At 37.1% G+C, this 13,702-nt stretch overlaps 2 protein-coding genes across 3 annotated transcripts in view; both read right to left on the bottom strand.

Annotated features, from left to right (window-relative positions):
- slc39a11 (solute carrier family 39, member 11) overlaps positions 1 to 3,058 on the bottom strand; it is a 143,704-nt gene extending 140,646 nt beyond the window's left edge. For both annotated transcript variants that reach the window (XM_088000921.1, XM_088000922.1), the window contains exon 1: positions 2,984 to 3,058. The gene's annotated coding sequence lies outside the window, so the exon portion shown is untranslated. The remainder of the gene's footprint in view (positions 1 to 2,983) is intronic.
- A 5,749-nt stretch (positions 3,059 to 8,807) lies between these two features.
- On the bottom strand, positions 8,808 to 13,702 carry LOC106932497 (homeodomain-interacting protein kinase 2-like). The gene is made up of 9 exons (XM_015011245.2): positions 13,518 to 13,702; positions 12,126 to 12,317; positions 10,901 to 11,082; positions 9,982 to 10,105; positions 9,662 to 9,787; positions 9,512 to 9,574; positions 9,268 to 9,434; positions 9,116 to 9,187; positions 8,808 to 9,006 (listed from the first exon to the last, which is right to left on the bottom strand). The coding sequence occupies exons 1-9, from the start codon at positions 13,680 to 13,682 to the stop codon at positions 8,916 to 8,918; spliced, it is 1,182 nt and encodes a 393-aa protein (XP_014866731.1). The 5' UTR covers positions 13,683 to 13,702; the 3' UTR covers positions 8,808 to 8,915.

Genomic DNA, 13,702 nt, shown 5'->3' with positions numbered 1-13,702 from the left:
TGTCGGCCGATTGTCGCCCCATTTTCAAAACCTGAGAGACACATTAGCCGACAGACATCCTAGGTATAATGGTTCTATCGGGTTCGATCGTGCCGTGTGGTGTCCAGCCACATGGGCACAAAATAATGGCTACAAGTCCAGTTAACTAATTTTAAAACCAGGCATTAATCATTGCTTTACTAGAATCCACCTGTGATGCATGTGGCTAGAGTCAGCGTAAAGTTCTGACTGAATGAAAATCATTGTAACCCATTTATGTCACGTTAACGAAGAACAGCTGAAAACTTACGGGTTTATCAACTGCGTTAGCAATTTGGCTCCGACTCCTCCCTTAGTCATTTCTACATTCTTTGCACGAAATGCTGAATAAATATTAATGTTGTTTCCACATATCATCTTCAATGTCCGCTGGACTTCGGGTTGCGCAGTGTCAGCTGTTTGGGATTCCCCTCCATAATTTCCCCTCAGAAAGCACGGAGGAGAATCCGCGCTTTCTGATTGGCTACCTGTCACATTCAGCATTAAGCTCCCAGTCGGGGAAAACCCCTGATTTAGATCGAAGCGGCCACGACGATCTACCGTAACACACCATACACTACAGGATGATCGGTTACGAAATCACCAGCGAGAATCTTAGATCGGCCAACGATCTAAGATTGTCATAAGAGCAAAATGGGGGCAAAAAATCGTGTAGTGTGAACTGTTGCATTAGGTAGTCGGATGTGCCCATCTTCTCTATTTAAATCTAGTGATTACTGAAGGCCAATATAGTATACAGACTTTATAATCTGCACTCTTTTGGTTGAATGCAGTATTTATTTCCACTTTGGCTTTATGTTTAGTTTTTATTTAAGTAAGTTTTTTGTTAATGGAGACTGAGAATCAATTTTATTTTTGATTGTTTTGTTTATTTAGTTTATCAGTTCCAGTATTACGTGTTCTTTTGAAAATTAGTGTTTCTATCGATGGCAGGAAATCACATGCATTCTTAGTCAATATTATCGTTTATCGCAATAATTTTTAGACAATTAATCGCTCAGCAAAATTTGTTATCGTGACAGGCCTATTTGTTTATGTTGCCTCTTCCATAATTTCAACAGAATATCCAGACCATTTGAATAGAAAAATTGTTTTTTGAATCAAAAATTATTCCTGAAAATCCCCTAAAAATCAGATTTGAATCAAAAGACACTGAAAGATTCGCATCTCTAGTCATGGTTCATGGCAAAGAGCAAAAGGAGACTGCAAACATAAAATTAGACCGGCAACTCCAACATTGGCAAGCGTGTCCTGAAACCATCCGTTAACTGACCCAGGAGTCGTCCTCTAAGACTGTTTCACCAAATTAAGACGTAAACAAGCATGAAAATCCTGTTTGCTGTGGATTACAATATCCTGCCCTTCTATATTTGCTTCTCTGTGACCACACCCACAGTGGACTGACTCCCGGCTTCGTAGAAATCCACTGACATGTCACACTGCAGGTCGAATCATGTACATATATAAGGCAAATTCTGTGGTAACAGTCCAGACCGTTTCATTCTATTATCTTAATAGGATACTTTTTATTTTTTTTAATTGTTTTAAATGTGGTTTTGTGGTTGTGGGTGTTATCAACCAAGGAGATAATTGGTGGAGGGAAAAAAATCCAGATTTTCCAAAAATTAAATCTTCATAAAAAAAAATGTGATTGATAATAAAAAAAACCCCGATGTATCGTCCAGCCTTAACTGAATCAAATATGAAGTAAAAAAACATCCACAGTAAAACACTGGCAGTTTGGTCAAGTATTTCCGACTTTTACGTCAAAAACCTTTGAATAATTGTTGTCCCTTTATTTAATTTAGCATCAAAAATAAAGGAAAAATAAAATTGTTTAACAGAATGATGAAGCACCAATTAAGATTTCAAACATCAATCTGCAGAAATCTAAGTTCTTCATTCGGTTGATAAAGCTCATCCCACGTTTAGTAATAGTGAATATAGTAACTTTTTTGTCAAGATTCTATTAATCCCACAATAGTAAGATGATATAGTTGAAACCTAAAGTTTATATATGCCAATTAAAAAGACAAACACCTTTACTTTTCACCGTCTGAAGTTAAATCAGTGCAAAATTATCGAGTTTTAAGTCAGTTATAATTTAAAAAATTAGTTCTATTTGCTAAACATAATTTCCTCAGTATTTGGTAGCCTAGTTTCAACTACATATATATATATATATATATATATATATATATATATATATATATATATATATATATGAAATTTTCTTTGCATTTAATCATTAAATAATGGTAAACAAGTCAGGTGATGCCAATTTAATTCAATTTTCTTGCTTGCAAACGTTTTTGTATCGGACTTAATGGTGTCTGAAATTAAAGGTACATTTCTTAGTTGTTTTTTACCACTAAATATGTAGAAGAATAAAAGTAAATAAATTACCTTTAAATATAAGAAACCACATTCTTTAATCCAGATTTTAACTCAACATACAAGAATATTTACCTCGCAGTAGTTGTAAAGGCTAATTTTATAATGACAAATGCTAACAGCTGTGTGTCGTTGCTAACATAATGAGGCTTCGGCATAGTGGAATATAAAGTGTAGGTGACAGCTGTCATTTTCAATTTAAAAGCTCAAATGCAGTTTTATTCATTCATTGTCTAAAGGCGCTCTTAGGGCAGCTTAGCTGTGGCGAAATAAATTCAACATTATCCTTTAAAACACGTCAAGTTCGTGTGCTTCGAGTCCTAAATGAGAACGAAGAGGCTACTGGCTTCTTTTTTATTACCAAGGCTGGATAAATGAGAAGCAACCGAACTTTACAATTCTTACTCTTACAAGACAATACTGGTGGCATTTCGTACACAACCACTATTTTTAATAACAGGGAATAATGTGTTTTAATTCGGCTGAATTTATTTCCCGAAACTATTAACTTAATTGGAAGTTTTTCAACAATTAAGTCGGCTGTACTCACTTTCGACCTGTGGCTCTGTGGACTCCTCTGTATTTACTTCCTGTTTCCTAGAGCACGTGTCTATGACAGCTGACGCTCCGCCCCCACTCGCAGCCGATTGGCCAGCTCTTTGACGGCGGGAATTTTTACTCTTGATCGAAACTCGATGAATAACATTGTACAAAAAACATTTTTAAGCCCATAAGGCGAATTTAGAATTATAATAATAATAAAATATTTTAAACGCTGATATAGTTAAGCGAAACTTAATAAATAAATGAATGTAAATAAACTATACTGTTCAATTTGAAAATATACAGGGCAATTAAATTAAATTAAATTAAATCCCGTTTTAACAGCTTTGGGGTCTATTTACATGTTACTTAAGCAATAAACACTGGAGAAAATACGCAATTAAAATAAACAAAAACAAGGAACATGAACATGGCAGCAATTACTGATAAAAAGGAAATACACACTCACTGGCCACTTTGTTAGGTACACCTTACGAGAACTAGATTTCTTTTTTCCATTTCAACCTTAGCTCTTTGTGGCATAGATTAAATAAATTCTCAGGCGTTTGGGTTGACATTAATGTAAAGGTATGCAGCTGTTGGAGAACAGTAACTCATTTTCGTGTCCAAGAAACCATTTGCAGTACTGTTTGCTGCCAGAACTGGTCCATCTTCTCATGTGTTTTGTCAGTTGTTTTTGCTTATTTTTAAATTGATTTTTCTTGTTTCACCAGCAGAGAGAGAAAAAAAATGTGTATGTATGGCACAAACATTTAAATATAAAGTAGATTCAAGATAAAACAAATCGAAGTTTGAACGTCAGGCAAGTCAGTAAAATCATTAAAAGCATTCATGCTACTTATACTAAATTATCAGCCATACCTTCTGAATGCTGTTAATGAAATCGAGTCATTAGAAGTATTTACTGCAGTATTTGTCTCTCTAACACCTCATATATCGTTGGTGTTGTAAAAAAACAGGACTGTCGTAGATTAAACCAGTTTTTACAATAATAAAATGTCAGAGCAGTAAATGATCTTCAGTGATCAGTTACTTTTCCTGTTTCTCATAAAGAATTTCACGATTTTAAAATATAAAAAGGACCTGAGATCTTCACTTCTACTTTGGGCATGCATGTTTATTTTTGGACATTTTGCACAGCAGTGATCCAAAACTGATTCCTTTTTCCCCTTTTACAGCTGGAACCTTCCTGAAATGCTTTTGGCATTTATCTCAGAGGGAAATCCAGGCTATCTTGAACTTTGACCTGCAGACCGATCCAACACATTTTGAGCTTTGTTGTATTAAAAAAAAAAAAAAAAAAACTTGAACTTGAACTTTTTAAATTTTAATGAAAAGAAAACAGAGGTGATGGTGTTTGGACCCAGTGGCTCCTGTGAGTCCTCCTCTGTTGACCTGGGACCCTTGGAGGTTTACTTTAAACCTGATATTACAGATCTTGGTTTTAAGGTGGACAGTGATTTCAAATTGGACAGCCAAATCAGAGCTGTGGTTAAGTCTAGTTTTTATCATTCAAGGCGATTGGCGTCAGTGAAATCTTTTCTTTCCAGGCAGCATTTTGAAACAGTGATCCACACTTCTATTTCGACTTGATTGGATTACTGTAACTCACTTTATCTGGGAGTCAGTAAGTCGCTGCTCTCACGTCTGCAGCTGGTTCAGAATACTGCTGCACAACTTTTGACAGGAACTCGAAAGAGAGAGCATGTGACCTCTGTCCTGGCCTCACTTCACTGGTTGCCTGTATATTTTAGGATTCATTTTAAAATTCTTGTTTGTTTTTAAATCACGGCATAATCTTGCCCCAGCTTACCTCTCTGAGCTTCTTCACCCCTATATGCCCTATCGGTCTCTCAGGTCCGCAGATCAGCTGCTCTTGGAGGTACCGAGATCCAGAAGGAAGCTCAGAGGGGACAGGGCTTCCTCTGTCATGGGCCCCAAGTTATGGAACGACTTGGCTTTGCAGGTTAGAGAGGCTCCTTCACTGTCCACTTTTAAAGCTCGTCTTAAAACCAATCTATTTTACTTGGCTTTCAACTCCAACGGGATCCAGTTTTAAATTGTATGTTGGTTGGTTTGTTTTAAAACTGTAAGAGTTGTTTTATTATGTTTATTTATTTATTTATTTTATTATTATTATTATTATTATTATTTTTAATTGTTATGTTGTGTTTTAATGTACAGCACTTTGTATCAGCTGTGGTTGTTTTAAAGTGCTTTATAAATAAAGTTGGCATGGTATGGTATGGTGTTGTCATTCAGAATTTCCTGTTTCTAAAGCATGGAATCTCCTCCAAGTGCCAAAGTTCAGATCTTATGCCACATCTGATTTAAGTTACTTTTAAGACTGACTCATCGATCTGGATGGTTTTTATGCAACATACCAGCCAGTTAACAAGGACAGTCTCAAGAACAATTTGTTTTCTTTTTGAATAAAAGACACAATTACTTAAATGGAGTTGAAACATTTAAACATTTAAACATCAAGGAAACATTGTTTCTGAAGAAAGATGTCTTATGGTTTTCTGGGAAAACAGTTCTTTTAGAAACATTCCTAAAATGCTTCACAGTCCTCATTGTGTAGTTACTGAAGCTGCTGGGGGTTAAAGGGAAAACAAACTCCACAAAGCTGTGTGCATTCAGCCAAAGATGTTCAGCCTATTAAAGGAGCATTTCTGCTCCAAGTGCATCTGATATGTAATGCAGTATGTGGATGTAGTCATACGGTCTCCTCTTTCTTATGCTTAACATCAGCTAAGAAGTACAGGCTAACATTATTAGCTTGACTGATGGATTAAAAAGTCACGCAACAAGTTAAGCACTCAAAGATTCTGCAGTGGATCGTTTTGTGTTGTACTTAAAACGGATGTTTAACATGCAGGGGAAAAGAAGATGCACCTGCAATGGTTATTTCAGTTTATTTTATTCGTTCTAGTTCACAGCAGCAGTCATCTGTGGTGTATGGCTTTTTGCATGTAGAGCTTTGTACCGCCTCACCAGACATCATGTCAGGGATGTGTAGACAGAAGAGGTGTTAGCTGCCCGGTACGAGTCCTGCAGGCAGGAAGGAAGGGCCAGCGACACAGATCTTCTGTCCATCGGCCCCTGAGGCAGGTTGGACTTCTAATGTTACCGTAGGAAATGCGGGACAATGTACCGTTCCATGTTGACTACTTCATCAGCAAAAGGTTCAACAAGGGGCCTAGGATGTACTTCAGATCTGTCATTCAAAGTTATTTCGTGATCAGGGCAATGGGCCTGATGGTGGCTTTCTTGGGCATCAGGATGATTGGATCATTTGAAACAGGAAGAAGCCACACACTCAGTTAGAGAGACTTGTCAAACATCTGAGTGACAATAGGAGCTAGCTGGAAGAGAGTTTATCTTTCTTACTTAAATGGCCAACTGAAATCGGTAAGGTAACCACTGACGACAAAAATAGTTTTTTTTCCCCAAAGTTAGAGACATTCTCTCTTCCTTTTTTTTATCAAGGGAGGCTTTGTCTGATTCTGAAGCCTCTTCATCGTCTATCCTCCTCTTCCTGAGGTCGACATCCTACTGTAAATGATGAGGCAGAACAAGTTTTGCTCTCTTTGGTCACTGCTGTAAAGCAAAGCCAAAACGTTTTCTATTAGCATATTAGCCATTAGCACAGTTCGCATCACTAACCGTAAACAACGGTTTCTACTACCAAACTCAAATCATGTTCCATAACACACAGAGGCTGAAAGCTCAACTACAGAACAGTTGAGCCCTGCCGAAATTAATTTTATCTTCATATTTTTAAAACAAGGGTTTCCAAACTGTTGCCAGAGGGTGAATAAAGTGAGTAGACTTGCTACTTGTCAGATGACGGAAAACGTTGAAAGTATCGTTTCTGCTTCAGCGGTTTAAGCAGAGAGGTAATGAAATACAACAGACACTGACAGGCCTCTGCGTCTGGCTTACTCTGAAGAACTACTGAGCGGGAGGAGACAACCAGGTGAGGAGAAACTGTTCTTATCTATCGATTCAGTATTTTTATCATACAGACATTAGGCTGTTGTTGTTCTATTAGCTAGCTGCTAGCTAACGACTTTGCTAGCAAAGCTAGATAACTGAAAAGCTTCTTCCCTGTGTACGAGGCACATCGCCCATCCAAAACTTATTGTCTCCATAATGGATATATGTCCGATCTTCTAATTTCCTTTGCTGCATAATGTACATTGCATTTATTCTGGTGTTAGGTAAATGTATCTTGAAGGAGAATAGCACTTAAATAAAAGTCCAACAAGGATATTCATTTAGAATTAAAAATAACTCACCCTGAATTACCATGATAGATATAATGTATGTCATTAATGAAGGGGAAAAAACTCAACCCAGACTTTAAGTTTAGGGTCTGGTTCGCAGAGGTTGTAGTTAAATTTTTTCCCCAATTATTCAATGGGAAAAAATAAACTAACCTCAGTTAAGTAAAATAAAATTGTAATCAAAACTTTTGGAATTGTAATGATTTCTTTTTTAAAAACAAATTGTTTTGTTTAAAAAACTTTTTTTAAATTAAATAACAAATTTTTGTCTTGTGAACTTAAAAAGTTATTTGCCAAACATAAACTTTTATTTGCACACATCAGAAATCTTTTGTTGCAATTTTGGCTCCTGCCCATGACGTCAGGTGAGAAAACTGTGAGTCAAACAAAAACTTAGAATAGCAAGAAAATATTTCTGACATGCACAAATAAGTTTGTTTCGCAAAAAAAAAAAAAAATTCACTTCATGAGACAAATGTGTGATTTAAATGTTTAAAAAAGTTTTAAGCAAAACTCAGTAGGCTTTTCCCATAGTGACATGCATTAACAATTCAATTTTTGCTTTTGTTTTTTTCTTCTTTCTGTAGTTCCACCTTAAAGTTTGATGCAGCTCTGCTTTCCTGAATGGACCATCTTCATCTCCACTGCAGCAAACAGGCAGCTCTTTTTTTATAGATTACAGTCACTAAAAGGCTGCATTGTGCCCTTGTTTATATTTTTAATAGTGTAATTCTGTAAAGACAAAATATTTAAATCAGAGCTAGACCACCAGCTCTGATTTACATATCTTGCTAAATTGCGGGTTTGAATATTGCAATACTTTCCTATAACAAAATAGACCTGCAGAAAGAAATTACTAATAAAATATCTTACATATGCATAGTTTTATGCTCTGTATAGAGATTTACCTTAGCTTTGATTGTATATTTCACAATTCTGTAATTTATCATTGTTTATTAAACTCAAAGCTGTGTGGCTTTGTTAATATTCTGTCCTTGAATGCGGTAAGATGTGCCCTTTTTTTTTTGAGCACCTGCCCTTTTAGTGGTCTCTGCACGGCCCTGTTTATTTGACTTGGGTAACTACATCAAAGGTCTCCTTTCCTAAAAAACCGACTAAAAACATTTTCTAGACCAACCATGTCACACACATTCAATCCAAAATGCTAGGAAATTGTTGGCTTTCTTTACCCAAATATCTACAAGTCATTTTCAGACCTATTGTAATTATTTCTTACTTTGATTCATTAAACAAAAAAAAAAAATTTGTAAAAGCACACGCGAGCTCAGTGTGACCCCGCCGGACTGCGCACAAGGTAAAACACCTGTGGGATCCAAATGACCTCATCTCTTAACCCTTGTGTTTACAAATGGGGCCCAACCGACCCCACACCCGTAAAACTTGTATTTGCCACAGACCTCCACGTTTGCCTCAGTCCTCGCACGCACAAGGGTTATGACCGAGGCAGGTTTAATATACCACATGGATCGATAACGTTAAAAGTTCAAATTTTAACCATTTGTTACACGAGTCTTACTGTTACGGTTTATTCTCCTCTTCTTTGCTGAGGTTTGAGTTTTCATCCGATTATATCTATATCACAACATCATCTCTTTGTCATTTCCATTAAGGTGACATTGATGGGCTCGTCTGTCCACATGTCATCTCTACATCTTCACACTCCTTTCTCCTTTTAGCTGGGATGGCGTCTGGGCTTCTACAGCAAGTTAACCAAACGACTGTTCAGATCTTTTTAGTTCTACTACTTTCACAATTTGAGAGTTTCTCCCAGTTTTTTCCTAACAAACGAAAATCAATCAACTGACCTGTTTCCAGATTCCACGTTGTCATTTTGGTCTATTTTTGTTTTACTTCCAGCATTGCTGGAGGACTTCCCACTGCAAACAGGCAAGGTTAGTCCTTATCTGTCCACTGCAGATCATGTTCCAAACGGTCTTTAAAGTCAAGACACACTTACCGGATGCTATTGTCCGCCAGACGGCTCTTGGCGACAAACGGATGCAGAAGAATTTCTCTTGGTGAGATCCTTTTAGCTGAATCCACCTTCAGCATGTCTGCTACCAGCTCGACAAAACTATCCCGCTCGCTTTCACCTGCATTTTCATCTAACACAGTTTCACGCAACTGATGTGGGATGAAACAGAAATTGTGAGGAAATGGAAGCATCATCAAATCAAGCTCGATTTCCTTGAATGTCCCACCATGTTGAGGAAATCCAGAGTCCTCTGTGGAATGAAATTTATGTTTCCTATTTCAGTGTTTCTCTGTAAAATTAAAGGCTTAGTGAGATATGTTCAAAATACATGGTAAAATGAAGCAACAATAGTCAGGAACAGCCACCCAAAGATTACCCTCAATGTCCACTGGCCACATGGTTCCTCTTCTCCATCATTTTTGTTGAAGAACTGCATGGTATTCAGCCCTGAATTTAGCAAATATTCTGGTGGATTTCCAAAGGTGAGGACAATGTGTTTCATCTGAGGATACAACACAGATTTGATTCACTCCAGATGAATCAAAAGAGTTAAGTCAAACCTCTTTTCTTTTTTAATTTTTTTTTTTTCAATCCGCAATTGGAATGGAGCTTTGAAATATAAGATTCGTTACATATTGGAGCAAAAACAATGATGTCAAGTCTTTTTTGTGGATTCCCTGAGAATGCAATACTAACCATTTCGTTTTCATCCTCTCCAGGGAACAAAGCAGAACCGGTAAACATTTCCACAACAATGCAACCCAGAGACCAAACATCTATCGCTCCACTAAAGGGAGCTCCCAGCAGGACCTCTGGACATCTATGAGAAGATAAATACAGTAATTTTGATGTAATGAATATTAAACACCTGACTGATTCCTTCTGAGTCTGATGACAGAGATCTTATTGAATTTTTGAAGAGAGGTTCTGCAAAAATGTAAAAAAAAAAAAAAAAAAAAACAGCTAGCTGTAGAAATCCACATTAGTTTATTCCAGAAGATTTATCTAACAGGTGGGCTACAATATAATCTTGAAACAAATCTGGTCTCAATAACATTTGCGGTTTATGCTAGTGCTAATTTATCAACTTTTAAATTCTCTTTATATTTAATTGGGCTTTCATTTACAAAGAAAGCAAAACAAAAACACAATTTTACAGCTGCTGGTACGATACAGTGTTGTCAATTTTTGCACAGCCTTATTTTTCTATTGGGTAACTAATTATGTGTCTTGTCTTCAGTACATGTTCCACGCTTGAATGCCTTGAACAACAATCATTGGCTACTTTTAAGTCTGATTTGGTCTTAGTTCCTGACAGACTATCCGTTAGCTTAGTTACCATTAGCATTAGACTTAGCGTTAGCAAAAAAAAAAAACACCTAGTTTTGATTTGTACAAAATGAAAATACCAGGAGTTTATCTAATGTTGTTGAAATATTCATTTATACTACCCTTTAACAGAACTTCACTTAAGGTAACCTGTGATCACTAACTTTTTTTGATTTCTAGAAAGTCAGAGAAATCAACGTAAGCTAGCTAGTAAGTACGACTCCTCCGTGTTTCCTCCTGCTATTCTCAGCTGTCCGAAGTTACAGAGGAGTTAGAAGTTTGGTACCTGTACCAAAGGGTCTGAAGAACTGCTCCTCTATGTTCCTCTGGATTTTTTAGGGCCAAACCAAAGTCAATAATTTTGACCGTCACGGGTTTTTGTACTTCGTCCACGATCATAATATTTTCTGGTTTTAGGTCTGCATGAACAATCCCCACACTATGAAGAAAGTCCAGAGCTGTGGCCAGCTGCAAGCAAGTAGAAATATGAATTAATTTGATTAGTTTAGAAAAAGAACTGAACTTCATTAATTTATTCAAATACTAATGGCTGTCACAAAAGGTAAAAACAGTTGTGATACAGTGATTGTCCTTTTTAATAAAAGCCACAGTTTCCCTTTGAAAGAAAATGTGTATATATCTGACTTTTAAACAGTGGCAACATTATCTACCTGAAAATGGTGTAAAACTCTACCGTTGGAAATCTTTTTTTTTTTTTTTTTTAGAAATTGTCTATAATTCTCCGAGGACTTTTAACAAACATTTTCCATGTATTTTGGTTTGGATTAAACCAAAATAACCCTAAGTATTAGTCATTGTGGTCACACAAACATGTTCCTGCAGTCGTCTATGAGTCGAATATATGCAATTACTTGAGAGCTGCAAAACATCCTCTTGTTTAAAATTTAAAACATAACCTGTACAAAATGTCCCGAAGCAGACGGCTGTCTTTTGTACCTAAAGACAGCCGTCTGGTATTAACTACAAAATGAGAAAGGCGTGAAATAACCAGTCTGTTTTCACAAGGTCAACAACCTGTTCAACAATCACTAAATGCTTGGAAAACAGAACAGGATACCAAACTCTAACCAAAACTGGAATGATCTCAGTAGGAAAAATAAATATTCTATACATCATTGTGGCTCTATCACCAACTTTTTTTTGGTTTTTATTTCTACTTTCATAACAGAAACAGGGCTACATGGTGTGCGGTGTAGTTTGTTGCACTGCTGCCTTGTAGAAAAAGGGTCCCGGATTCTATCTATGAATGTTTGGATTTTCTCCTGGTATTGGTACGGCCTCCTCACACAGTCCAAAAACCTGACTGATGGGTACATTGGTCTTGCCAATTCACCCTTTGGTGTGAGTGTGTGAGTTTCTGTGTTGCCTTGTTGTGGACAATCAACCTGTCCAGGGTGTACCCTGCCTCTCACCCAATTACCGGTGCAAATAGGCACAATATCCTCTTCCCTCTCCACCAACCAGCCCACAAACCTGCGTAGACGACCAACCTGATGCACGATGGGACAAATGTCCTTCTGTTCCAGGGAGCGTTGTGGCTTCTTCCGCAAGAAGTCTGTCAGATTTATATCCAGTTTCTCAAACTCCATATAGTAACATCCCACATGGGTGAAGGAGTCATTCAACATGACGATGTTGAACTTGTCTGAGCCAAGTCCCTTCAAGTACTGAAGTATCTCCACCTGAAGAGTGAGTTTTATCAGGTTTAATTTCAGCTGAGAAAAAAATTTGGGGTTCATTATTAACAAGTCATTTTGGTGGATATAAAAAAAATTGCCAAATAAAATAATTCAAATGTTTATTATACTGATTTGTAAATGTAACATCCAATAACTTCTAAACTAACAAAAATCTAATCTCACATTAGAATTTGACTAAAGATGTTGGTTCAGTTCCATTCAGGTTTCTCAATCTCTGTTGTTTGTAGTGTTTAAAACAGCAAAGACAGCAAAAACACCTGAAGCACATCATCACAACACCTTTTTATTGTGCTGTTCACAACTCTTCTTAGGATTGAGAAGTAGTTCAGATGATAAGCTCAGCAGAAAGATTCTGTATAGCAGCAGCGCTAACGCTACGGTCAAACTGTCAGACAAACAGAGCAACACTGCAGTTAGGTGACGTATTGATAAACTAAGCAGATATTTGAGGTCTACACAGCTATATTGTCACTTAGAAATACTGTAAAAGTTCATGTTGTGTCACTTAAAATCGAACATAGCAAATTAATTGGCAGCTCTTCACCCCCATTTGCCTGAACACCTGGATTGGACCCACAATGACTATCATGGAACAGTGTGGGCCATGAAGGATGCGCCTGACCCATCCTTCAAATGTGGTGAAAAGTAGGGCACATTTGGAGGATTGTTCGAATTCAGACAGGCCTTGTCAGCCCACAAATCGGGACTTCGAAGGACGCAGCCCCTGAATTCGGACACGGCTTAAGTTTCTTAACCAAGAGTGACTGTGAATGACATAGCTATGGTTGTCAGGGATACGGAACGTTATGATCTTGTTGAGTTAATTTAAAAGAAAACATAAAGCTCAAGGTCAATTTGACCTTATCTAATTGGTTAACTAATTAATCACAAACCAATCATTTGCATACATTAGAAGACGAACCAGACAAACAAAATGATCCTATAATGAGATGGCCCAACTTCATACTGCCGGACCCCACCGTACTCACAAAAAGTCATCTACGGTTAATTAAAATGCAACTAATTTAGAATGAATACACTGTAAATTTGATTAAAATGTCCCTAATTACTAGCTCATAAATATAGATTAAAATCTAGCCAAGTAACATAAATGCAAATTGCAAAACCAATTTTGTTGCTCAAATTCAAAAAGTTTGCTCAGTCTAAAGCTTTTTCTTTCACCTCTTTCTTTGCTATTTCCATGTATCTCTCGTTCTTGATGACTTTTAAAGCCACGATCTCATTGGTGCCCAGTTTCTTGCTCTGGACGACCGCTCCATAGGCGCCACTGCCCAGGTAATGCTCCATCTCGTAGTCCCAGGATGGAGACGAAATGCCAATCCCCATCTTCAAAGGTCTCAAAAGCT

This window comes from Poecilia mexicana, unplaced genomic scaffold (assembly GCF_051168715.1).
Source record: "Poecilia mexicana isolate PSO_F unplaced genomic scaffold, ASM5116871v1 scaffold_19, whole genome shotgun sequence".
Lineage (NCBI taxonomy): Eukaryota > Metazoa > Chordata > Actinopteri > Cyprinodontiformes > Poeciliidae > Poecilia > Poecilia mexicana.
This window is presented reverse-complemented; position numbering and strand designations above follow the sequence as displayed.